This window comes from Scyliorhinus torazame, chromosome 2 (genome assembly GCF_047496885.1).
Source record: "Scyliorhinus torazame isolate Kashiwa2021f chromosome 2, sScyTor2.1, whole genome shotgun sequence".
In the NCBI taxonomy this organism is placed as follows: Eukaryota; Metazoa; Chordata; class Chondrichthyes; order Carcharhiniformes; family Scyliorhinidae; genus Scyliorhinus; species Scyliorhinus torazame.
Window position 1 is genome coordinate 200,583,163 of NC_092708.1, and position 25,038 is coordinate 200,608,200.

General features: G+C 48.8%; 1 protein-coding gene across 4 annotated transcripts in view; it reads right to left on the reverse strand.

The window, feature by feature from the left end:
- LOC140395135 (disintegrin and metalloproteinase domain-containing protein 23-like) overlaps positions 1 to 25,038 on the reverse strand; it is a 256,264-nt gene that overhangs the window by 164,709 nt on the left and 66,517 nt on the right. For all 4 annotated transcript variants that reach the window (XM_072482631.1, XM_072482614.1, XM_072482622.1 and 1 more), the window contains exon 4: positions 1,585 to 1,648. In XM_072482631.1, coding sequence (XP_072338732.1) covers positions 1,585 to 1,648 — 64 coding nt within the window. The remainder of the gene's footprint in view (positions 1 to 1,584; positions 1,649 to 25,038) is intronic.

Consider the following 25,038-nt stretch of genomic DNA (forward strand, 5'->3'; position numbering starts at 1 on the left):
GCAGCAAAAAAGAAAAATCAATATATCGAAAAAATTAAAACTTGCTGGTAAGAGATGATTTAATACTGAACAACACAATTACCACATTGCCAAGAAACCTCAGGTGTCATAAGCTCCGGATTGTTTTTACAGTAAATCTCCTACGTCTTTAGGTTAACCCTTCACTTGCCTTTCTGCAAAAAAAATCTAAACTATCTCCGTCTCAGAAACAGCAAGCAGGAGAAGGAGGAGGCCATTCGGCCCTTCGAGCCTGATCCGCCATTTAACATGATCATGGCTGATCCTCTAACTCAACGCCACACTCCTGCTCTCTCCCTATAGCTCTTGGCACCTTAAGAGTCTAGGAATGTAGCGATTTCCTTCTTAAATATACTCAGTGATTTGCCCTCCACAACTTTCTGTGGTAGAGAATTCCACAGATTCACCATCCTCTGAGTGAAGAGATTTCTCCTCACCTCAGCCCTAAATGGTCTACCTGAGACTGTGACCCCTTGTTCTAGACCCCCCCAGCCGGAGGAAACAACATCCCTGTATCACGTCATTCACCTGTCAGAATCTTATACGCCTCAATTAGATCCCCCTCAATCTTAAATCCCAGTGAATACACGCCAGTCGACCCAATGTCTCCTCGTACGACAATCCTGCCATCCCAGGAATCAGTCTGGTGAACCTTCACTGCATGCCCTCTATGGCAAGTATATCCTTTCTTTGATAAGGAGGTCAAATCACAGGAACACATACTTTGAACCTTTTCAACATGAATGATTAGCTCATTAAATTTCTTGGCCATTCAAACGTTGGTATTGGGGGTCATTCTAACCCCCAATGACAGTCAGCAGAGCCTTACCCCCACAAACTCTCTTCCCTCCCCTGCAACCCCGTCTCTGTCTCCGTATACCTCCCTCTCTTCCCTCCGCTGTGACCCTAACTCCATTGACCCCTGGGGTAATTGTAAAAAATCCATTTGGCTTCCCATGACAGCATTAAGAGGTGTTGGAAGGGCCACTACTCCCACTTTTAACAAGCCTGATTTATTTACTTTTTGTGTGGGGGGGGGGGGGGGGGGGATAGCCAGCAGAGAAAGGTTTCCATGAAAATGTGGACTCCGGCCCCACTGTGAAGCCGCTTTGGATGTTCTGCTGGGAGCTGTTGAGGAGGAATTCTTCCAATTTTTCACAGAAAGGGGAGTGAAAGTCCAGAACTATCTTCCCAAAAAAGCTGGAGATTGTCCGATTGTGGTTAGGTAGAACGGTTACAACACAGGAGACCATTCGGTTTGTTGCGTCCATGCCAGCTCTCTCCGCAAACAACTCCATTGGTCCCACTTCCCTGTAGAATCAGAGAATGGTTACAACATTCAGCCTATCAAAAGGGATCGGAATCAGTGTGGGCCAATTGGCCTATGGCCCAGATCAGCTATGGTGTGACGGGAGGCGGGGTGGGGTGGGGTGGGGGAGTGAAACCACACCCCAAACTGACGAAGATGCCACATCACAGATCACAGTTTATTTAATTCTGATCCTTCTCTGTTTGAGCCTTTCCTACCCCAAAAAAGAACAAAAATTAACAAAATCAGGGGCTTACCTTTGAAAAGAATTTCTTTTGTTTCTCATAATGTATTTCTTTGTACTCGGAGGACAGCAGGTTACTGTGGGGTGGAGGAAGAAAACTACAAGTTAGCTGGCACAGAATCACAGAACAAATCAGCTTCCTCAGCACTACAGATGGCTCCCTGGGGTCCTAATTGCTTGATAACACCCCACTCTGCCTGACTTCATTGCAAAGTCAAGGCTGTTTAGAAAAGTTAAAAATACAAGTGTAAATATTAATTGTAAATTGTTACTGGGATAAAGAAGAATTTGCATTCATATTGTACCTTTGACAACCTCAGTATGCCCCAAAGCATTTTACAGCCAATCCTCTTGTGGGAGAATTTAAAACTGGGGTTCACTGTTTAAAAATAAAAGGTTGCTCATTTAAGACGGAGATAAGGAGACATTTTTTTCTCTCAGAGGGTCATGAGTCCCTGGAACTCTCTTCCTCAAAAGGCAGTGGAGGCAGAGTCTTTGAATATGTTTAAGGCAGAACTTGATTAACAAGGAGGTGAAAGGTTATTGGGGGTCGGCGGGAATGTGAGGTTGAGGTTACAATCGGATCAGCCATGATCTTTTTGAATGGCGCAGCAGACTCGAGGAGCCGAGGATCCTACCCCTGCTACTAATCCGTATACGTAAGTACTTTTTAAAGTACCATTGTGATCATTGAATGCTACAACACAGAAGGAAGCCATTCAATCCATCATGCCTCTACTGGCTCTTTGGTACAGCAAGATAATATTGGATCCACTGCCATGCTCTTTCCCCTTAGCAGTGCAATTATTTTCCCCTTTGCGTTTTAAACCCAATCTCTTTTCAATATTACTATTCAGTCTGCTTCCACTAATCTTCAAGGCAATGTATCACAGCGCACTGTGTAAATGAAAAATGTTTTCTCACCTCGCCACAGGTTCTTTTTCCAATTACCTTCAGCATATGTCCTCTGGTTACATAGAACATACAGTGCAGAAGACCATTCGGACCATCGAGTCTGCACCGACCCACTTAAGCCCGCAATTCCACCCTATCCCCATAACCCAATAACCCCACCTAACCTTTTTTAGTCACTAAGAGCAATTTATCGTGGCCAATCCACCTAACCTGCACGTCTTTGGAAGGTGCTGGAAACCGGAGCACCCGGAGGAAACCCACGCAGACACGGGGTGAACGTGCAGACTCCGCACAGTGACCCAGCGGGGAATCGAACCTGGGACCCTGGCGCTGTGAAGCCACGGTGCTATCCACTTGTGCTACCGTGCTGCCCTTATTTTCAGTACTCACATTAGCATTAGCATGGTTATCAGTATTCCTGCCACTGACAACGGTTCCTTCCTACCCCATCAAAATCATTCATGATTTTGCACAACTCAATTAAATCACCTCTTGAACTCCTCAGTTCGAAGGGGAACATTCCCAGCTTCTCCAGCTTCACCACAGAACTCCCTCAAGCTCAGCACCATTTGAGTAAATCTCTTCTGCACCCACGCCAAGGCCTTGACATCCTTCTTAATGTGAGGCACCCGGAACATAATACCACACTACAGCTTTAACCAATGATTTAGAAAGGTTTAGCATAATGCGGTGAATGTAAGAAATTGTCATATATTCTTGTTGCGGTAAACCCTGGATTAAGATGGGTACAGACAGTATGACTGTTAGAGCTGTGATTAAGGTGTCATAAAAGATAGGTAATCATTAATTAGCAGGTGAAGTGTTCTCCTCATAGATCTTGAGAACCATTTACATGTTTACAGATAGCTAGCTAATGGAATATTATTTATGTTTGGAAAACTCCTGGGGTGTACATAATTTATGAGTGGTATTATGTTTGGTCCTGGCTAAACAAGTCAGGGGACATCTTGTAAGAGGAGACAAAAAAAATCTTATGCTTTGGGTACAGATGATGCAGTTAATGGGAGGAGCCAGGTCTGTCTGAAAAGGCAGCTGGTACTAAAACTCTAATCTGAACAGAGCTGTTTCTGTTTGGTCCTGAAAAGTTCTCTCCAAAGATTCTGCACAGAGAAAAGCAAGTAGAAACCTGGCTGTTAACTTTATTCATGAGTGGTATTTGAAATATATGGGTTTGCCTAATTGGAATATAGTGGCAGGTTTAGGAAGTATGTTCAGGTTGTCTCTTTCACTTACGAACTGTTGTAACTGTTAACTGTAAAGCTATTTCTTTGATGCTAATGTGATTAATACTGTGTTTAAATTTGTTTGTTTTAACATACAAGATATCTATTTGTCAGAGTTATCACTCCAGTTTTACAAATTAAAAATAGTTGGGTTCACATCCGGGATCCTACCAATAACGACCTTTGTATGTAACTCTACTGAGTTATAAACAAATCCAAGGACCACATATGTTTTGTTAAGGGCTTTATTGACTCGTCCTGACTCTTGGTGCAGGATCTCTGTGCAGGATTCTTGGAAAATGGGGCTATGTCCCTACGCCGGCTGGAAAACCGGCGTCAACAACTCCGGCGCCAACGGCCCCCCAAGATGAGGAATTCACAGCTTTCTAGGGGGTTGTTTGACGCCGGAGTGGTTGGCGCCGCTCCTGCCGACGGGGAAGGGCCGGCGCAAGTTCGCACATGCGCGGAACGGACGGCGTGTTCTCGCGCATGCGTGGAACGGCCGGCCTATTTCCGCACATGCGCAGACCGGTTGGCGTATTTCCACGCATGCGTGGGGGTTCTCTTCTCTGCGCCGGCCCCGGGGCAATATGGCGGAGCCCTACAGGGGCCCGGCATGGAGGAAAGAAGGGCCCCACGGAAACAGCCTGCCCGCAGGATCGATAGGCCCCGATCGCGGGCCAGGCCACCGAGGCCCCCCCCCCGCGCCCCCACAGGACCGCCCCCGCATACTCACCTGCCAGGTTCCACCGTGCGTGAGGTGAGTAATTCACGCCTGCGGGGCTGGCCAAAACCGGACGGCCACTCGGCCCATCGGGGCCCGAAGAATTGCTGAGGGGGCCACTGTCAACGGCTCCCGACCGGCATGGTGGGAATCCTGCTGCCGCCAAAAAAACGGCGCCGGAGAATAAGGCAGCCAGCGTCAGGGCGGGATTTGCGCCTCCCCCCGGGGATTCTCCGACCCGGCAGGGGGTCAGAGAATCCCGGCCTCTGTTTTTTCACCCAGTTTAAAACTGTCCAAAGAATTACAAATACAATGCAGCACCTAAAAGGCCATCCAGCTCAACCAGCCCATACTAACATTTATGCTCCCCGCTTTTTGTATCCATTCATCTTCCATGTAGGTCTCTGGCAAGACTAGCATTTATTGTCCATCGCCAATTACTCTGGTGGTGAGTGAGCCACCTTCATGAACCACTGCAGCCTCCTCTCATTATTGTTCAACTGACTCTGATCAGCTCAATTCTCCATTTCCCACATATGTTTGGCTAGCCTACCCATAAATGCATCCAAACTACTCACTTCCACCCACTCTCTGTGGTAATGAGTTCTATTCATGTCATATCAATTACTTTGTTACGGTGAAGAGAAACAGATAGTGGGAATTAATTGTCATTAAGCACATATAAATAGGAGATGCTTTCCGTGACTGTTGGGCACTGCAAGGCACACACGGTGAGGTAGCCTGACGAGGCCCCTCGGTAAACCACTAGTCAGCGCCGATGAAGGTGGCAGGCAGGTTTGGGTTGAGCTCTGGCGCTTTCGACCTGAAAGATGACGTGCTTTCCTGCCTGTGGCCCTGAGCGCAAACAAAATCTCACACACTCTAGGTACATTGCAAGTTTGAAATCCAGCTTCAAGCTGTAAACATCTACTGTGTAAACGCTGAGGCAATAGGGGGAGAAGCTGACCTCTACCCCAACAGGACCCACCTGCAGGCAATCAACGAGGCAAAGGCTTCAACATATACCCCCCTTCAGTCTGCAGCTCAGGCAGGTCTGACACCCTGAATTTGGCCTCAGGTGGACTCGGCTCCAGTTCCATATGCACGACCTCAGACATGATGCTGAAAAACGACCCCCAAAACATCTCCAACTGTGGGCAGGACCAGAACACATGGACATGATTGGCTGGGCCCCTCCCACAACGCTCGCAGCTGTCCTCCACCCCCTCAAACAACTGCTTATCCTTGCCTTCATTAAGTGTGCCCTATACAAAATACACCAGGGGCGAAATTCTCCCCAAACGGCGCGATGTCCGCCGACTGCCGGCCAAAACGGCAGCAATCAGACGGGCATCGCGCCGCCCCAAAGGTGCGGAATGCTCCGCATCTTTGGGGGCCGAGCCCCAACATTGAGGGGCTAGGCCGGCGCCGGAGGGATTTCCGCCCCGCCAGCTGGCGGAAACGGCCTTTGTTGCCCCGCCAGCTGGCGCGGAAATGACATGTCGGGGCGGCGCATGCGCGGGAGCATCAGCGGCCGCTGACAGTTTCCCGCGCATGCGCAGTGGGGAGAGTCTCTTCCGCCTCTGCCATGGTGGAGACCGTTGCGGAGGCGGAAGGGAAAGAGTGCCCCCACGGCACAGGCCCGCCCGCGGATCGGTGGGCCCCGATCGCGGGCCAGGCCACCGTGGGGGCACCCCCCGGGGTCAGATCGCCCCGCGCCCCCCCCCCCCCCCCAGGACCCCAGAGCCCGCCCACGCCGCCTTGTCCCGCCGGTAAATAGGTACTTTAATTTACGCCGGCGGGACAGGCAATTTATCGGCGGGACTTCGGCCCATCCGGGCCGGAGAATCGAGCGGGGGGGCCCACCAACCGGCGCGGCCCGATTCCCGCCCCCGCCAAATATCCGGTACCGGAGACTTCGGCAACCAGCAGGGGCGGGATTCACGGCGGCCAACAGCCATTCTCCGACCCGCTGGGGGGTCGGAGAATGACGCCCCAGGAGTTGAAAGAAGAGGGGGAAGCGCTGGTAGAAGAGTTGAAGGGTAAATGGGATGAGGAGCTGGGGGAGGAGATCGAGGAAGGTCTGTGGGCTGATGCCCTGGGTAGGGTTAATTCCTCCTCCTCGTGTGCCAGGCTCAGCCTGATACAATTTAAGGTGGTCCACAGAGCGCACCTGACGGGGGCGAGGTTGAGTAGGTTCTTTGGGGTAGAGGACAGATGTGGAAGGTGCTCAGGGAGCCCGGCGAACCATGTCCATATGTTTTGGTCATGCCCGGCACTGGAGGGATTCTGGAGAGGAGTGGCGGGAGCAATATCTCAGGTGGTGAAAGTCCGGGTCAAGCCAAGCTGGGGGGCTAGCAATATTTGGAGTAGTGGACGAACCGGGAGTGCAGGAGGCGAAAGAGGCCGGCATTCTGGCCTTTGCGTCCCTAGTAGCTCGGCGAAGGATCTTGCTAATGTGGAAGGAGGCGAAGCCCCCCAGCCTGGAGGCCTGGATAAATGATATGGCTGGGTTCATAATGTTGGAGAGAATTAAGTTTGCCTTGAGAGGGTCTGCGCAGGGGTTCTGCAGGCGGTGGCAACCGTTCCTAGACTATCTCGCGGAGCGTTAGAGGAAGGTCGGTCAGCAGCAGCAGCAACCTTGGGGGGGGAGGAGTGGAGGGGATGTCCTGGGAGGGGAGGGGGGGGGGGAGGGGGGGGAAAGGGGGGACTGCCTGGGAGGGTGGATGAGCAAGAGGTAACATGAAGGGCTGGGGAAACTGGCACGTACGGGTGAGGGCCAGTGTACAAAGCTGTGTAAATATATCATTTTGCCATGTATATATCTTGCTCTGCGCGATTTCTCGTTTTTTTTTTGTTACGGCGGGGGGGGGGGGGGGGGGGGGGGGTTTATTGTTTGTAAGGGAGAACAATTGTGTTAAAAAACTTTATTAAATATATATATTTTTTTAAATGTGCCCTATACACTATTTTTAACTGAGTCAACCCTAGCCTTGAACACGAGGTCGAAGCATTGACCCTTCGCAATACTTCGCACCATAATCCTTCCTCCAGCCCCATCCCCAACTCTGCCTCCCACTTGGCCTTAATCCCTTCCATGGACTCCTTGTCCTCCTCCATAATCCTGCCGTAGATCGCTGAATCGACCCCACTCCCTGTCTCAAACATATGATTCCCTCTTATCGGAATCACCTTCTAATCTGCCCTCAGCTTGAACTACTGCCAGAAGTGCCCCCAAATCTTCAGCGTGGCTACCTCCACAGAACTACCTGATTACTTCCCTGGGGCAAACAGTAATGGCACCACCGGCAGCGCCCACATCCCGACCCCTTACAGGAACCCGCCTCCATTCGCACCCACAGTGCCCCCATCTCCTTACACCAGCCCCGCATCTTCTCCGCATTCGCTGCCCAGCAATAGTGCAACAAATTCGAAGGGCCAAGCCTCCCGACTGCCGCCACCTTTGGAGCACGGCCTTCCTTATCCTCATTATCTTCCCTGACCACACAAAAGATGAGGCCACCCTATCCACCCCTTGAAAAGATGTTTTTGGCATAAAGACTGGTAGACACTGGAAGAAAAACAAAAACTGTGGCAAAATATTCATTTTGACTGCCTGCACCCGGCCAGCCAATGACAAAGAGGGACTTTCTCATCTTCCCAAAACCTCCTTCACCTTCCCACCAGGCTTGTGAAATTTAGCTCACCAAGCCGTGCCCAGTCTCGGCTTCACCTGCACCCCGAAATACCTGAAGTGAGTTGTCGCAACTCTAAATTCCACTCCCGCCCCAACACTTGGAGAAGAGGGCAAAATACTCACTCTACCCTAAATTCAATTTATACCCCGAAAACGCCCAGAATTTCCCTAGCAACCCCATTATGCCCCTCACCGATGAACCCGGTTCTGACATGTACAGCAGCAAATCATCTGCGTACAGAGACACCCTATGCTCCGCCCCCTCACTATCTCGCTCCATAGGCCCGAACCCCTCAGCACAATTATTAAGGGCTCAATCGCCAAGGCGAACAAGAGAGGGGGACATGGGCATCCCTGCCTCATTCCCCAGAATAGTGGGAAGTACTCCAACTGCATATCATTCACCCGCACACAAGCTATGGGATCCTTGTATAACAATTTTACCCAAGCCTCTGGGCTAGACCCTTCTCCAAGACCACATGCACCCAGTGCGGAGCATGGTCTAATATCAGGATCGCCGAATACTCTGCCTTCTTTATCCCAGCCAGCAGCGCCTTCCTTACTACAACAAAGTTGATCCTTATGTACTGGTAAGAAGAACAAATACTCCCTGTCCCGTGGGTATAGAAACCTCCAACGCACTTCCCATCTCAATCATATACCCGGCTAACACCTTTGCAGTACCCCCCCCCCCCCCCCCCCCCCACCGCGCGAAGGGACCTCGTGGCCAGGACCTGTCTACCCTTGGGTCCCAACGTCATATTCCAATCCCCCTCCAATATCAACTGGTGAGTATTCAGCTCCGGTACGACCGCAAAAATCTTTCCTCACAAACCCAGTGCCGTCCCAGTTTGAGGCATACACGCTAACCGACACCACGAGCCTCCCCTCCCAACGCACCCATTTCCAAGTGTCCTATCATCCACAGATGCTGAAATGATGTCTTGTGTGCACGGATCAAAATTAAGAATAGTTGGAATGCTGACACCTTGGAAGCGCCACTGTGTACCTCCCTCCCAACTGGAAAAAGAATGCAGAAAGATGGCAGCCAATCTGCTCCCAGCAAGATCCCACAACCAAGAATAATTTGTCCTGTCAGGTGAACATGAAAGATCCCATGACACTATTTTGAAGACGAGGAGAGGAATTTTCACCCGCGACCTGGTCAAAACGTATCCTTCAAATAACGTCGCAAAGAACAGATTATCGCAGAGCTGCTTTGTGGGATCGTGCTGTGCACTAATTAGGGGCCACGGTTCTTCCAATACCAACAGTGTCTACACTTCAAAAGTACGTATAGATTCCTTACAGTGCAGAAGGAGGCCATTCGGCCCATCGAGTCTGTACCAACCCTCTGATAGAGCACCCCACCTATCCCCCGCCCTAACCCTGCAACCACACCTAATCTTTGGACACCAAGGGTCAATTTTATCATGGTCAATCTAACCACACCTAACCTACACATCCTTGAACACTAAGGGGGAATTTAGTATGGCCAATCCATCTACCTGCACATCTTTGAATTGTAGGAGGAAACCAGAGCCCCAGGAGGAAACCCATGCAGACGCAGGGAGAATATGCAAACTCCACATAAGGTCGGAATCGAGCCCGGGTCCTGGCGCTGCGAGACAGCAAGTTAATCACGATGCTGCCCAAACTGACCGTAAACTTCTTTGGGGTGTCCTGTGGTTGTGAAAGGTGATTTCTAGAAGCAAATCATTCTTTCCAAGCAATAATGAGTAGGTGATCATTTTTAGAAATCTCTTAGTGTGCCACTCAGCACCCTCGTTAGCCATGATCGCCACATTCCCTACTATCCAGCCTGCGCTATTAATGAGGAACACATTCTGTTTGCATATACTGAGCATGTGAAGGAAAATATTCTTAATATTGACGGTTTGAAAGCATTTTCAATCAGCAGTCCCAAGGATGTGCATGAGACAATTCATCACCTATATATAAAAACTGACCTGCTGCCAGCTATGTCTCGAAGGTGCAATTATAAATCGCAGCAAAAGGAATGCTACATTGGGCAGACATTGTGTATAGGGCCGTTGCTGTCACACTCGCCACTACACTTTTAGCTCTATCTGCCCAGCGGAGCACAAATCCACCGTGCACAGTTCAAAACTCCAACAGCAGCAAATGTGACTGGTGATGCTGCCAGCCATGAGCCAGTTGGTAGCACTCTCGCCTGTGAGTCAGAATGAACTGGGGTCCCATCCCACTCCAGAGACCTCAGCACATAATCGAAGCTGATGCTCTCCGCTACATTAATGCCACGGAGGCCACCTATCAGCTGAAATGTTAAATCATGGTTTCCTCTGCCCTCTCAGGGGGATATAAAATTCCTCAAGGTGCCTATTCAAAGGAGCACAGTGTCCTGGGCGGGATCTCCCTGCCGTTTCTGCCGGCGGGATCTTCGGATACCGATGACGACAGCCCCCCACCAGTCGCCGGTTCGAGCAACAGCAAACCCTGTTGACAGCAGCGGGACCGGAAGATCCCGCTGCCAGGTAATGGCGGGCTCCCTGCTCTGTGACAAAATATGGAAAAACCCGTCCCTGGTTGATATCCAGCCCTCAAACGGCATCACTGGCCAGTGACACATTGGTGCTGGTGGGTTCTTCTCATGCACAAATTGGCCGCTGCAAACTTCTGCATTGCAACTGTGTCTACACTTTAAGAAAAGGAATGGCATTATTGGCTGTAAAGCAGTGAGGGGAAGTCCTGGGCTCCTCAAAGGCACCTTCCTAACTACAGCGTTGAAATGTCAAGCCGGAATTTGTGTCCCAGCTTTGAGACATGAACTCATAGGCAAGTACACTACCAGCTGAGCCAACATTAACACTATACGGAGCACCCAACTGTGACAACTTGGCATGGCTGCCTCATCATTTTCACACTTGCAAAGGATTCCTGTGCCATTGCAGAGAGCAGTTGACACTGACAGCAGCTGTGTCTCTTCAAGCACCACTGACTTCCCTCAGCAATGCCAAATTTAATATTCAGCCACCACTACCCATCTAAAAATAATCGGGACAGAAGCAAAGGGACTTGTCCTCGGAGCGCAGCGAGAATATATTTTTGGACTGATATTTTTTTTAATATTATAGGCTCTGAGATGAAGAGCTAAAATAGGAACTGGTGGAAGTTAAATCTCCTGAGAAGCAGAATCTGAGCCAAAGGAGACTGCTAAATCAGGCAGCCATTCTGAAAATGAAGCACCTCACAAATAGTGAAGCATGTATTGATGTAATACTTCATAGCCCCTCTCAAAAACTTCACGTCAAATTATTTTCAACAGCAGTGCTGAGGCTGAGGAGCCGTGTTGTACACAGCGAGATCACACAAGCAGCTAGCGGGCCCAGTCCCATGCTGCCTTTCCTCAATTTATTTGTGTGGCTGGAGAATATTTTACCATTTCCTTTTATGTCCTGTATAACTGGGGCGGCAGGGTGGTGCAATGGTTAGCACTGTTGCCTCACGGCGCCAAAGTCCCAGGTTCGATCCCGGCTCCGGGTCACTGTGCGTGTGGAGTTTGCACATTCTCCCCTTGTCTGCGTGGGTCTTACCCCCACAACCCAAAGGTGTGCAGAGTAGGTGGGTGAGCCACTCTAAATTGTTCCTTAATTGGAAAAAATAATTGGATACTCAAAATTTTTTTTAAATGTCCCTTTACAACTTAATTTCATAGTTTCACTTTGCTTTCCTAACTGTGCCCTTTTAAAATTTCTCCCCTAACCTCTTTGCGTTCCCCATTGTCTCCAGCTATTTATGGGCGCGATTCTCCGGAAAGATTCTATGTGTGGTTCCGAGGGGGAACTGCCGCGAGTTTAACGGCGCTTAGCCCAGCGAGGCCAGCAACGCTATTCAACGATAATTGGTCCACTTAAGAAGGCTTCTTGCCACAAATGAAGGCTCGCCAGCTGATTCGCCGGGACCGCGTTTGCCAGGCCCCCACTAACGAGGTCGAGCAGCACTTAAGCTGCACTTGCTCAGCCAACCCCAGTCAGCTCACAACAATGGCGCCCAGGAGACCGGTCTCAAGATTCGGGGATGCAGATCTGGGGAGGCTCCTAAACGCAGTGGAGGCCAGGAGAGATGTCCTGTTCCCCCGAGGGTTCCGGAGGGTCAGTCACATGCCTGGGACGGGTTAGCAGTGCCAGTAAGCTCTGGGAGTGTGATCAGTAGGACTGGCCTCCAGTGCCGAAAAAAGGTTAACAACCTGCACCAGGCAGAACAAGTGAGTAGATACCAATGTGCCCCCCCCCCCCCACCCCCGAGACTTCTCCTCCCCGACGTGAGCATCCATCCCCCCACTCCATGCGATCCCCAAACCTCCCTTCACCCCCCCTCTCCCTTCAACCACCCCCATACCTTCCATCATACCCTCTTCCCCCTCCCACCACTGTGAACCATGCGTGTGGCTAACGATGCCCTCTCTGTGTCTCCTCATGAAAAGCTCACCTATAATCGGTGGGCGAGGGCCAGACTAGCTGAGGGGTGTCGGTCTTGAGAATCCCCACCTCCGTCGAGGTGCAGGCCCTGGAGGTGACCGGCTGGTTGAGGACAGAGCGGTCACCTATACGGAGATTGGCGAACGGCGCAGAGGTGAGGAACCCCCAGGCTCAACCCGGGGGACCTGGCAAACTTGAGTTATTATTGACTTACTGACTGACCACATGTCCATTCTCCCGCAGGTCCTCCAGCCAACGACCGGGTGCATCCCAGGTGCTCCCTCTCCAGCCACCCACGTAATCACCACAGAGGGAAGCTCCGAGGAAGACACGATCGAGGTGTCACAGCTGTCACCCCCAACCTCCATCACCGCATATACATGCACCTCAGTGGGAAATGTCAGTGGTCAGGCTTCTGGGGCACAATCTGGTGAGCACCATACAGGTGCTGATGCACATCAGGTGGAGGCAGGAACCCCCAGGCGAGACAGCAGTCAGAGGTCTGATGGATTCCAGGACCCAGCTGTGTCTCTGGTACAGGGTTACGCTGAGCTGATGGAGGGGTTAGGGAGTTGTCAGCGCATTCAGAGGGAGATGTCAGCGACATTCCAACAAATCCATTGCCGATTGGAAGAGTCCCAGAGGCTACGGGCGCTTGAAATGTCGCCGGTAATGTGTGGCACTGTGGCCAACACTGCAGTGGAGAGCCTGGTGCACAACGTCAGCACCATGAGTGAAGGTGTCCAAGGTGTCACGCAGTCGGTGACGGCCATGGCTGAGGGTCTCGGCAGAATGGCCGATTCGCTGGGGGATGTCACCCAGCACCAGGCTGACCTTGACGAGATTCTGCGAGACATGCCCTGCTCGCAGATGGGACTGGCCGAGATGTTGTGGAGCTTGTCACAGTCACTGAGGAGCATCACCAAGGGCGCATCTGGGTGGCCCCCTCTCCAGCCACCTGAGTGACCACCACAGAGGGGTGCTCCAAGGAAGACACGATCGAGGCGAGGAACCACCAGGCTCAACCTGGGGGACCTTCAGGGAGCCACCAGAGCTGGCACAGTCAGATAATGCAGGGGCACCCGGGGCTCTAATCAGTTGCCCCTCCATCCCAAGGTGAACCCCAGGGTCCCATGGGCACCGAAACGGGAGGAGGGGCGCCGGGTGGCTACCTGTACCCATCCCATGGAGTGGTGACAGCACCCCCAAGTTCTACCCCTCTGATGTGGCTGCACCTCACAGTCAGCACACGGGATAGGGCGGCACGGCTGTACATGTGCCGCCGACAAGTGCGCGGGCCCTCCGGCTCCAGAGGACGCCCGCCAGGGCATCGAGGCCATGGGACAAGATAAGCAGCTGGCTGCCTCCACCTCTGATGTGCATCCTGGAGACACACCTAGAAGTAGCGGTAGAGCTATGAAGGCAAAGCACACCGAGGATCACTGAGGGCACCGGGGGAGGGGGAGGGGGGATAAAGGGGGGGGGGGAATGGTAGGGGGGGAAGACACTATCGGGAAATTGGGGAGCTATAAAACACAATAGACACCCTTGACCACAACCAGTATGACGCCTCTGTCACTTTCTTCCGCAATGCGGCCCGACCTCTGAACCCATGGCGCATCTTTCCAGACATCTTAAGAACATAAGAACTAGGAACAGGAGTAGGCCATCTGGCCCCTCGAGCCTGCTCCGCCATTTAATGAGATCATGGCTGATCTTTGTGGACTCAGCTCCACTCTCCGGCCCGAACACCATATCCCCGAATCCCTTTATTCTTTAGAAAGGCATCTATCTTTTTCTTAAAAACGTTTAAAGAAGGAGCCTCAACTGCTTCACTGGGCAAGGAATTCCAGAGATTCACAACCCTTTGGGTGAAGAAGTTCCTCCAACACTCCGTCCTAAATCTACTTCCCCTTATTTTGAGGCTATGCCCCCTAGTTCTGCTTTCCCCGACCAGTGGAAACAACCTGCCCGCATCTATCCTATCTATTCCCTTCATAACTTTATATGTTTCAATAAGATCCCCCCGCATCCTTCTAAACTCCAATGAGTACAATCCCAGTCTACTCAACCTCTCGTCATAATCTAATCCCCTCAACTCTGGGATCAACCTAGTGAATCTCCTCTGCACACTCTCCAGTGCCAATATGTCCTTTCTCAGGTAAGGAGACCAAAACTGAACACAATACTCCAGATGCGGCCTCACCAACACCCTATACAATTGCAGCATAATCTCCCTAGTCTTGAACTCCATCCCTCTAGCAATGAAAGACAAAACTCGATTAGCCTTCTTAATCACCTGTTGCACCTGCACACCAACTTTTTGCAACTCGTGCACCAGCACACCCAGGTCCCTCTGCACAGCAGCATGTTTTAACATCTTACCGTTTAAATAATAATCCATTCTGCTGTTATTCCTCCCAAAATGGATAGCCTCACACTTGGCAACATTGAATTCCATCTGCCAGACCCTAGCCCATTCACCTAACCTATCCAAATCCTTCTGCAGACTTCCGGTATCCTCTGCACTTTTTGCTTTACCACTCATCTTAGTGTCGTCTGCAAACTTTGACACATTGCACTTGGTCCCCATCTCCAAATCGTCTATGTAAATTGTGAACAACTGCGGGCCCAACACTGATCCTTGAGGGAACCCACTAGTTACAGGTTGCCAACCAGAGAAACACCCATTTATCCCCACTCTCTGCTTTCTGTAAGTTAACCAACCCTCTACCCATGCTACCACTTTACCCTCAATGCCATGCATCTTTAGTTTATGCAGCAACCTTTTGTGTGGCACCTTGTCAAAAGCTTTCTGGAAATCCAGATATACATCCATTGGCTTCCCGTTATCTACTGCACTGGTAACGTCCTCATAAAGTTCTACCAAATTAGTCGCACACGACCTACCCTTTGTGAACCCATGCTGCGTCTGCCCAATGGGACAATTTCCCTCCAGGTGCCCCGCTATTTCCTCCTCCCCTCCCCGTAGCCCACATCCACCCTCCAGCCATGGACATGTCCCCGGGACTGCGTCCCATCCTCTGGGTGCTCGGATGTTGGCTGCTGCATGTGTGGTGTTGCCTCCCACAGTGTTCAGGCACAGTGTCCAGGCATCAAGGTGTGATTGGGATGCTAGACAATGACTGCCACATGCTACATGGTCCACCCACCCAAAGATGGGTACTCCCTCCTCGGCTCCCCACAGAAGTCCTTCCGCCAGGTTCACGTTTTTCAAAAGGAGTAGTGATCAGTGATGTGTTATGTACTCTGGGATAACACAGGCTGCAACTGGATGCAGCTTTAACCAAAAAATACTCCAGACCTTGAAGTTAGTTCAATCTGATTTATTGAACCAGTAGCACAGTTAGCACAGTTCTCTATGAGTTTGACTCTCTGCTAACCTAAGTGTGGTTACTCTGTCTGACTGAACCAGACTAGCTCTTAGCCACTTGCTGGAGGTGTGATACTGTACATATACCCTGACTCACTCTGTAGATGTTCATCAGTGGAAAGAGCTGGAGTGTGAGTGACTCATGCCTATTATAGCGAGATACCATCCCTGAGTGTCCTGCCTGCTCATTGGTCATGTCCTGTTCTCTGTGTTCATTAGCTGCCTGTCTGTGCCTGTCTGTATATCATTATCTGCATGTCTGCATATCATGACAATCAGCGCCAGCGTGACCACTTGCTGGGGAGGTGGATAAATCATGGGAGGCCTTTGGATATGGGGTTGCTCCCATTAATTGTATGGAAATTGGGCTTACATGGTAATAACTGATTTCTCGCCATGCTACAGCGAGATCCCGATTTTGCCCACGGGAGCAGGCCGGTTGTATCGTAAACTGTTTGCCGTCTGATGCGGTTCTCGTTTTCAGCCTCTCCCACTATTCACCGACGTCGCTTCCCTCGAGCGAGAGCGCAACAAGGAATCACGGCCCATGTATGTAATGTTTGTTCCTTTCTTTACCCTGGATTTTTCCCTTTATATCTTTATTCACCCATGGTGTCACACTGATTTTGCATTTGTTCTGATCTTTTTAGTAGAATATATTTTTCTCGATCAGTGCTGAGCACCATTTTAAATCCTTCCCACTGCTGATCTGCATCATTGCAAGCCAATATTACTGTCCATGTATGTCCCCATGTACTACTCTCGGGCCCTCAAAATCAACTTTCCTCCAATCTATTATCCTTGTTCTTGATGTATTTTTGCCCTTCCCAATTATTATCTGAAATTCTACTATATTATGGTCACTGTTGCCCAGCTTTTACTACTCAGGTTCATTCTCCAGTACCAGCTCTAGTAGTCGCTTACATACTGAGTTAGAAAAGAGCCCTGTGTATATTGTAGGACCTCCATTGCTTATCCTTTTTACCTGCCTCTTCTGGCCAATCACTTTTGGATGGTTAAAATCCTCCATGATATGTTTGTTACTCATCCCCCTAATTTTTTTTGCATCTTTTTTTTCCACATCTGTTCCATTACCGTGTAAACTACTGCTATTGATATGATTGGCCCTTTTTTACCTCGTTGTTATCCACATGGATTCCATTTTTGTCTTCCTGATGGCTACATGACTTGTTCCTTCTGTCAATATGTTATCGCTAGTAAGTACGGCTATTCCACCCTCGCTTTTCCCCTCTCTATTTTGTTTCAAAATATATCATATCCTGCAAGAAAAGCAAATTACTGCGGATGCTGGAATCTGAAACGAAAGAGAAAATGCTGGAAAATATCAGCAGATCTGGCAGCATCTGTAGGGAGAGAAAAGAACTAACGTTTCAGGTCCGATGACTCTTTGTCAAAGCTTTGACTCATTGGACTCGAAACGTTATCTCTTTTCTCTCCCTAGAGATGCTGCCAGACCTGCTGAGATTTTCCTGCATTTTCTCTTTTGTTTCATATCCTGCAATGTCTATTTCCCATGTCCTGACGTTTTGTAGCCATGTCTCAATAATCCCTGCCATATCCTTGTTCTTCATAATTTAGGATGCCCTCCAGCGCCCTGTTTTGTCACTGACTTTCTGTGCATTGCTGTAACTCTGCAATTGCTCTTATTTTATCTTCACCCATCTTTTTTTTTGCACCTCTATCCTTTAACTCTAATTCTTCCTTGTCACTTATATTCTCATGTAGTTTAGCCTGTCCAAGGCTCTCTTTTCCAGATTCATTTATATTTAAGCTTGTTTCATTTTTTGTCCATCACTCCTCGGCAAATTTAAAGTCTTTGCCAGCTCCATATTTACCTTCTTCAAAATAGTGTAATGTCCACTTGAGAAGGCAAATGCAAGGGCCTCAGCTTAGGACCTCCGACGACGCTGCAGTCCTTTGATGCTGCACTGAAGTTTCAGTATGTGTATGAAGTGGAATTGAACCATAACGTTTTGAATGTGAGTCAAAAGAGCCACTAACTGGAAAATGGGTGATATTTGTGCCTTGAATAGTGTGAGGATGAGGGGGCGTGTAGCTGTTCAGGAGGTTGGAAACCCAGGAATGTGGAGGTCCTGCCGAATTTAACAGAAAGACCGCACTATCGGGGAAAGATCAGGAATGAGGCAATCGTTGGGGAGAGGTGCTGTTCCAATTGTGGGGTAGATCCCTCAGGTTGTAGCTCCAGAGGGCGAGGGTGGGGTGCTGCTAGTGTCACCTCCTCATCTCCAACCTGTTAATCCTCTCCCAGATTGTCCATCTTTTTATTCTAACCTGCAACATACTTTACACAACGGCTCCAGAGCAGGAAAGGGGCCCGCTTAGCTCAGTTGGTTGGAAAGCTAGTTTGTGATGCAGAACCGGCAAACAGCACGGGTTCAATTCCCCCTACCAGCTGAGGTTATTCATGAAGGCCCTGCCTTCTCAACCTTGCCCCTCTTTGGGTGTGGTGATCCTCAGGTTAAATCGCCACCAGTCAGCTCTCCCCCTCTCCGACTCAAAGGGGAAAGCAGTCTATGGTTATCTGGGATTATGGCAATAAAAAAGCAGGTGGGATTCCATTGGTGTTATCAATACCATTCACGACAACATGGAGGTTTACACCTACAAATCCACAAAATGAATGTCGATGGGGTGTGGGGGGTATTGGTGAAATCAAGAGTAAACTACTCCAGTCACTCTCATGTGCCTCGCTGTTGAGTGGTGTTGGCAGATAACTGACCGACCACCTGCCTAGTTGGTCAGGAAGAGGGCAAATCAAGAAATGAAATGAAAATCGCTTATTGTCACAAGTAGGCTTCAAATGAAGTTACTGTGAAAAGCCCCTAGTCGCCATATTCCGGTGCCTGTTCGGGGAGGCTGGTACGGGAATTGAACCATGCTGCTGGCCTACCTTGGTCTGCTTTCAAAGCCAGCGATTTAGCCGTGTGCTAAACCAGCCCCTAAAGGACATAATTTGGCCCGCCACGCCACGCCCCCTGTTCCCCGTAACCCTGCAAAGTGGCCAATCTCTCGGGCACTGAATTTCAAATCCTAACCACTCGCTTCATTAAAAGGTCCTTCCTCATGATGCCTTCAGTTTATTTGACAATCAACTTATATCGGTTCCCTCAGGGTCACAACCCTTCCGCCAATGGGAACTGTTCCTCTCACTCGGTCTCTCTCTCCAATCTGTCCAGACCCCTCACGGTTTTGAACATTTCTATCAAATCTCCTCTCAACCTTCCATTCTCTAAGGAGGGCAATCCCAGCATCTAGAAGGACAAGAGCAGCAGGTACCCGGGAACACCACCACCTGGACATTCCTCTCTAAGTCACTCACCATCCTGAGTTGGAAATATATCAGCTGTTCCTTCACTGTCACTGGTTTAAAATCCTGGAACTCCCTCCCTAATAACACAGAGGGTGCACCTACACTACACGGACTGCAGCGATTCAAGAAGACACCTCACCACCACCTTCTCAAGGGCAACTAGTTTGGGCAACAAATGCTGGCCTAGACAGCGATGCCCCACATCCTGTAAAAAAAAATGTTTTTTAAAATCACCAGTCTGTCCTCATAACTGAAGTCCCTCATCACTGGAAATATTCTCATATTTGCATACGTTCTAAAGGGATAGCAGAGATAGAGGCATTTGGGAGGAAAGGGAATTCATGCTGCAAGTGCCACATCTAAGAGGAAAACAATCACAAAAGACTTAGTTGGGTTAAGAAAAAATCGCCATAGTCCCAGATGGCCATGGGCTGCTTTCCCCTTTAAGGGGAGAGCTGACTGGTAGTGATTTAACCTGAGGGTCACCAGCCCTCAGGTGAGGGGCAAGGTTGAGAAGGATTCATAGATAACATCCTAGTAGGTGTACAGCCGCCATGAAGGGCTGGGACATTGAAAATATACCGACTGCTCAGACTTGGCTCTCTTCATACTGCGCAGCCAAAGATTGAACAGCACAGACTCCCTCAGAGGGAAACATAATTGGTTGCACAGAACCAGGGAACCCATGGGGGATCATATCACCTTCTATCTGGATGGCTACATCGAATTAATTTGATACAATAACTCCGGGCTGGGATTGACTTCATTTTTCTTTTCTCTGGCTAAGATTTGGAAGTTGATTGCCAAGTTAATTAAGTTTGCAGGCACGAACTGCCACCTTCGAGGTCTCGTCAACAAATAGCGTCTTCAGTTGAAGTTACCGGTGCTCCCAGCATCAGAGTTTATATTTGACAGTGGTGCCAGTGAAGTGACAGTTATTGCTCGCCATAAATAATCGAGTCATGTTCCACTTAGGTGCCAGTGCGGGCTCTCGCGACTTCAAAATGTCCCCCAAAACATTTCGGCAGCCAATGAGACACTTCTGAAGTGCAATGACTGTTTCAATGTAAGGGAACATAATAATAATATGACTGTCAAACTGTGCACAGAAAGATCCCACAGGCAGCAGGGCAATCTGAGTTAATGATGCCACTTAATTGGCCAAGCACAGGGGGAAGCTCTCCTGAACTGTTTTCCAAATAGTGCCCCGGAATTGTTTTACATCCATCTGCGAGAGTTGACAGGGCCTCGATTTAACATCTCCTCCTTCAGTCCTGCACGAGGATGGTCAGCCTGGATTGTTTGCTCTATGTGGTTGACTCTTAATGGTCCACTGAGCGTGAATTTTTCTTCCGTTAAGCAGAGAAGCAATAGTCAAAAATCAAAAAGGGCGACAGTACAAGGTACAGTGACTGAGGGGAGCTCAGTGAATAGGACCAGTAATACTAAAAGGAACAAAACGGGAAGTAAAAACATTAATGGTAAGCGACGCGGCAGATTGTTACATGAAGATATGGGTTCAACGACAAGGAAAATTAGGAGAAAAGTTAAGGGGAAATGTCACTTAGGAGAGGTTACTGATCGAGGTGTAAAGATTCAGAACAGAAGTAAAAAAGCCAACATAAGTGTACTTTACCTGAATGCTCGTAGTATTCGGAATAAGGTAAATGAGTTGATGGCGCAAATCATCGTGAATGACTATGATTTAGTGGCTATTACTGAAACATGGTTAGAGGATGGTCACGACTGGGAGTTAAATATCCAAGGGTATCAAACTATTCGGAAGGATAGAGTGGATTGTAAGGGAGGTGGTGTAGCTCTGTTATTTAAGGATGACATCCGGGCAATAGTAAGGGATGACATTGGTGCTATGGAGGATAAGGTTGAATCCATTGGGTGGAAATCAGGAATAGTAAGGCGAAAAAGGTCACTGATAGGAGTAGTCTATAGGCCACCAAATAGTAACATTATGGTAGGGCAGGCAATAAACAAAGAAATAACGGATGCATGTAGAAATGGTACAGCAGTTATCATGGGGGATTTTAATCTACATGTTGATTGGTTTAACCAGGTCGGTCAAGGCAGCCTTGAGGAGGAGTTTATAGAATGTATCCGCGATAGTTTCCTTGAACAGTATGTAATGGAACCTACGAGGGAACAAGCGGTCCTAGATCTGGTCCTGTGTAATGAGAGAGGATTGATTCAGGATCTCAGGAGGGCTGTTTCAGGAGGGGCTGTTTAGCACAGGGCTAAACCGCTGGCTTTGAAAGCAGACCAAGGCAGGCCAGCAGCACGGTTCAATTCCCGTAACAGCCTCCCCGAACAAGTGCCGGAATGTGGCGACTAGGGACTTTTCACAGTAACTTCATTTGAAGCCTACTTGTGACAATAAGCGATTTTCATTTTCATTTTCACCCTCAGCGGGCCCCGAAGCGGGGGCGAAGCACATGCCCGGCCACAGTCGGCCCCGGGACGCAACTGACTGACTGGCCAATTAACAGCCATCCAGCATGAAATGCGCCCTGTGAAAGGCTGAGCACTACCGGGGTTGGTCGGGCACCTTGAAAAGGGAGGGTGCGGGATAGCGCTTCCAATGTGCTCCTACAGGGGGGCCAGCTGTACAGAGCTGCCTCAGGGAGCTGCTGACCCGCGGAAAATAAATAGCGACGAAAAAGCTACGCAAAGAGTGCCTGGGTAGCAGATTCAATCACAAACCTCGGTCCTTTTTCAATTTTATTTCAGCCCTTACAGTTCACCCCACCCTGGATCAAGGTTGAAGCTAAAACTTAACGGTTGCCTGGTCAATCAGCCCGCCTACCAACTGTGATAGCAAATGAGCCATGTACAATTGTGTTCCACTGGCCCCTTAATGGGCCCAATAGCAGGTTGATTGTCGACGGACGCAATTCCAACTTTTGCGTGCACCTGCCAACCGTAATATTGACGACAATGTCAAGCCCAACATCTTCTCACACAATTTCATGGACATCGAGATCTGGCGCACACCCGCTCAAGCAATGTAACATTCTGGCCCTGAAATGGCCAACGAAGCTCCTCAGTTCAGGCGGCAATTAAGGGTGGGCGACAAATGCTGCCCTTTCCAATGATGCCCACGTTCCATGAAAGGATATTTTTAAAAAGATCCTCGCTGGGGGTATCGAACCCACAACCTCTGGCTCTGAGCTGAGAGTTTTACCCCTGAGATATAGCTGACACCTTTTCATTTCTACCGTAAGATTAACTTATTGGCCCTTATAATCCCCGAAATAGTGCAAGATTTTTAGAGGCAAATATGAGGAAAGGGAGCTTTCCTTTGGGCCTCCAGCAGGCCGAGCCGCATTCAGAATTGCCATGGGTCTCCAGAAGAGGTACCGGGAAGTGATTGAAAAGGGTGTTCCTATTTCCATGTTGAACTTAAACCGGAAGGAAATTCCATAATTGGAGTCTTACATAAGAACGAGGAGCAGGAGTAGGCCATCTGGCCCCTCGAGCCTGCTCCGCCATTCAATGAGATCATGGCTGATCTTTTGTGGACTCAGCTCCACTTTCCGGCCCGAACACCATAATCCTCAATCCCTTTATTCTTCAAAAAACTATCTATCTTTATCTTAAAAACATTTAATGAAGGAGCCTCAACTGCTTCACTGGGCAAGGAATTCCATAGATTCACAACCCTTTGGGTGAAGAAGTTCCTCCTAAACTCAGTCCTAAATCTACTTCCCCTTATTTTGAGGCTGTGCCCCCTAGTTCTGCTTTCACCCGCCAGTGGAAACAACCTGCCCGCATCTATCCTATCTATTCCCTTCATAATTTTATATGTTACTATAAGATCCCCCCTCATCCTTCTAAATTCCAACGAGTACAGTCCCAGTCTACTCAACCTCTCCTCGTAATCCATCCCCTTCAGCTCTGGGATTAACCTAGTGAATTTCCTCTGCACACCCTCCAGTGCCAGTACGTCCTTTCTCAAGTAAGGAGACCAAAACTGAACACAATACTCCAGGTATGGCCTCACTAACACCTCTACAATTGCAGCATAACCTCCCTAGTCTTCAACTCCATCCCTCTAGCAATGAAGGACAAAATTCCATTTGCCTTCTTAATCACCTGTTGCACCTGTAAACCAACTTTTTGAGACTCGTGCACTAGCACACCCAGGTCTCTCTGCACAGAAGCATATTTTAATATTTTATCATTTAAATAATAATCCCTTTTGCTGTTATTCATACCAAAATGCATAACCTCACATTTGTCAACATTGTATTCCATCTGCCAGACCCTAGCCCATTCACTTAGCCTATCCAAATCCCTCTGCAGACTTCCAGTATCCTCTGCACTTTTTGCTTTACCACTCATCTTAGTGTCGTCTGCAAACTTGGACACATTGCCCTTGGTCCCCAACTCCAAATTATCTATGTAAATTGTGAACAATTGTGGGCTCAACACTGATCCCTGAGGGACACCACTAGCTACTGATTGCCAACCAGAGAAACACCCATTAATCCTCACTCTTTGCTTTCTATTAATTAACCAATCCTCTATCCATGCTACTACTTTCCCCTTAATGCCATGCATCTTTATCTTATGCAGCAACCTTTTGTGTGGCACCTTGTCAAAGGCTTTCTGGAAATCCAGATATACTACATCCATTGGCTCCCCGTTATCTACCGCACTGGTAACGTCCTCAAAAGATTCCACTAAATTAGTTAGGCACGACCTGCCCTTTATGAACCCATGCTGCGTCTGCCCAATGGGACAATTTCCATCCAGATGCCTCGCTATTTCTTCCTTGATGATAGATTCCAGCATCTTCCCTACTACCAAAGTTAAGCCCACTGGCCTATAATTACCCGTTCTGCCTACCTCCTTTTTTAAACAGTGGTGTCACGCTTGCTAATTTCCAATCCGCCAGGAGCACCCCAGAGCCTAGTGAATTTTGGTAAATTATCACTAGTGCATTTGCAATTTCCCTAGCCATCTCTTTTAGCACTCTGGGATGCATTCCATCAGGGCCAGGAGACTTGTCTACCTTTATCCCCATTAGCTTGCCCATCACTACCTCTTTAGTGATAACAATCCTCTCAAGGTCCTCATCTGTCATAGCCTCATTTCCATCAGTCACTGGCATGTTATTTGTATCTTCCACTGTGAAGAACGACCCAAAAAACCTGTTCAGTTCCTCAGCCATTTCCTCATCTCCCATTATTAAATCTCCCTTCTCATCCTCTAAAGGACCAATATTTACCTTAGCCACTCGTTTTTGTTTTATATATTTGTAGAAACTTTTACTATCTGTTTTTATATTCTGAGCAAGTTTATTCTCATAATCAATTTTACTCTTCTTTATAGCTTTTTTAGTAGCTTTCTTTTGCCCCCTAAAGATTTCCCAGTCCTCTAGTCTCCCACTAATCTTTGCTACTTTGTCTGCTTTTTCCTTCAATTTGATACTCTCCCTTATTTCCTTAGATATCCCCGGTCGATTTTCCCTCTTTCTACCGTCCTTCCTTTTTGTTGGTATAAACCTTTGCTGAGCACTGTGAAAAATCGCTTGGAAGGTTCTCCACTGTTCCTCAACTGTTTCACAATAAAGTCTTTGCTCCCAGTCTACCTTAGCTAGTTCTTCTCTCATCTCATTGTAATCTCCTTTGTTTAAGCACAAAACACTAGTGTTTGATTTTACC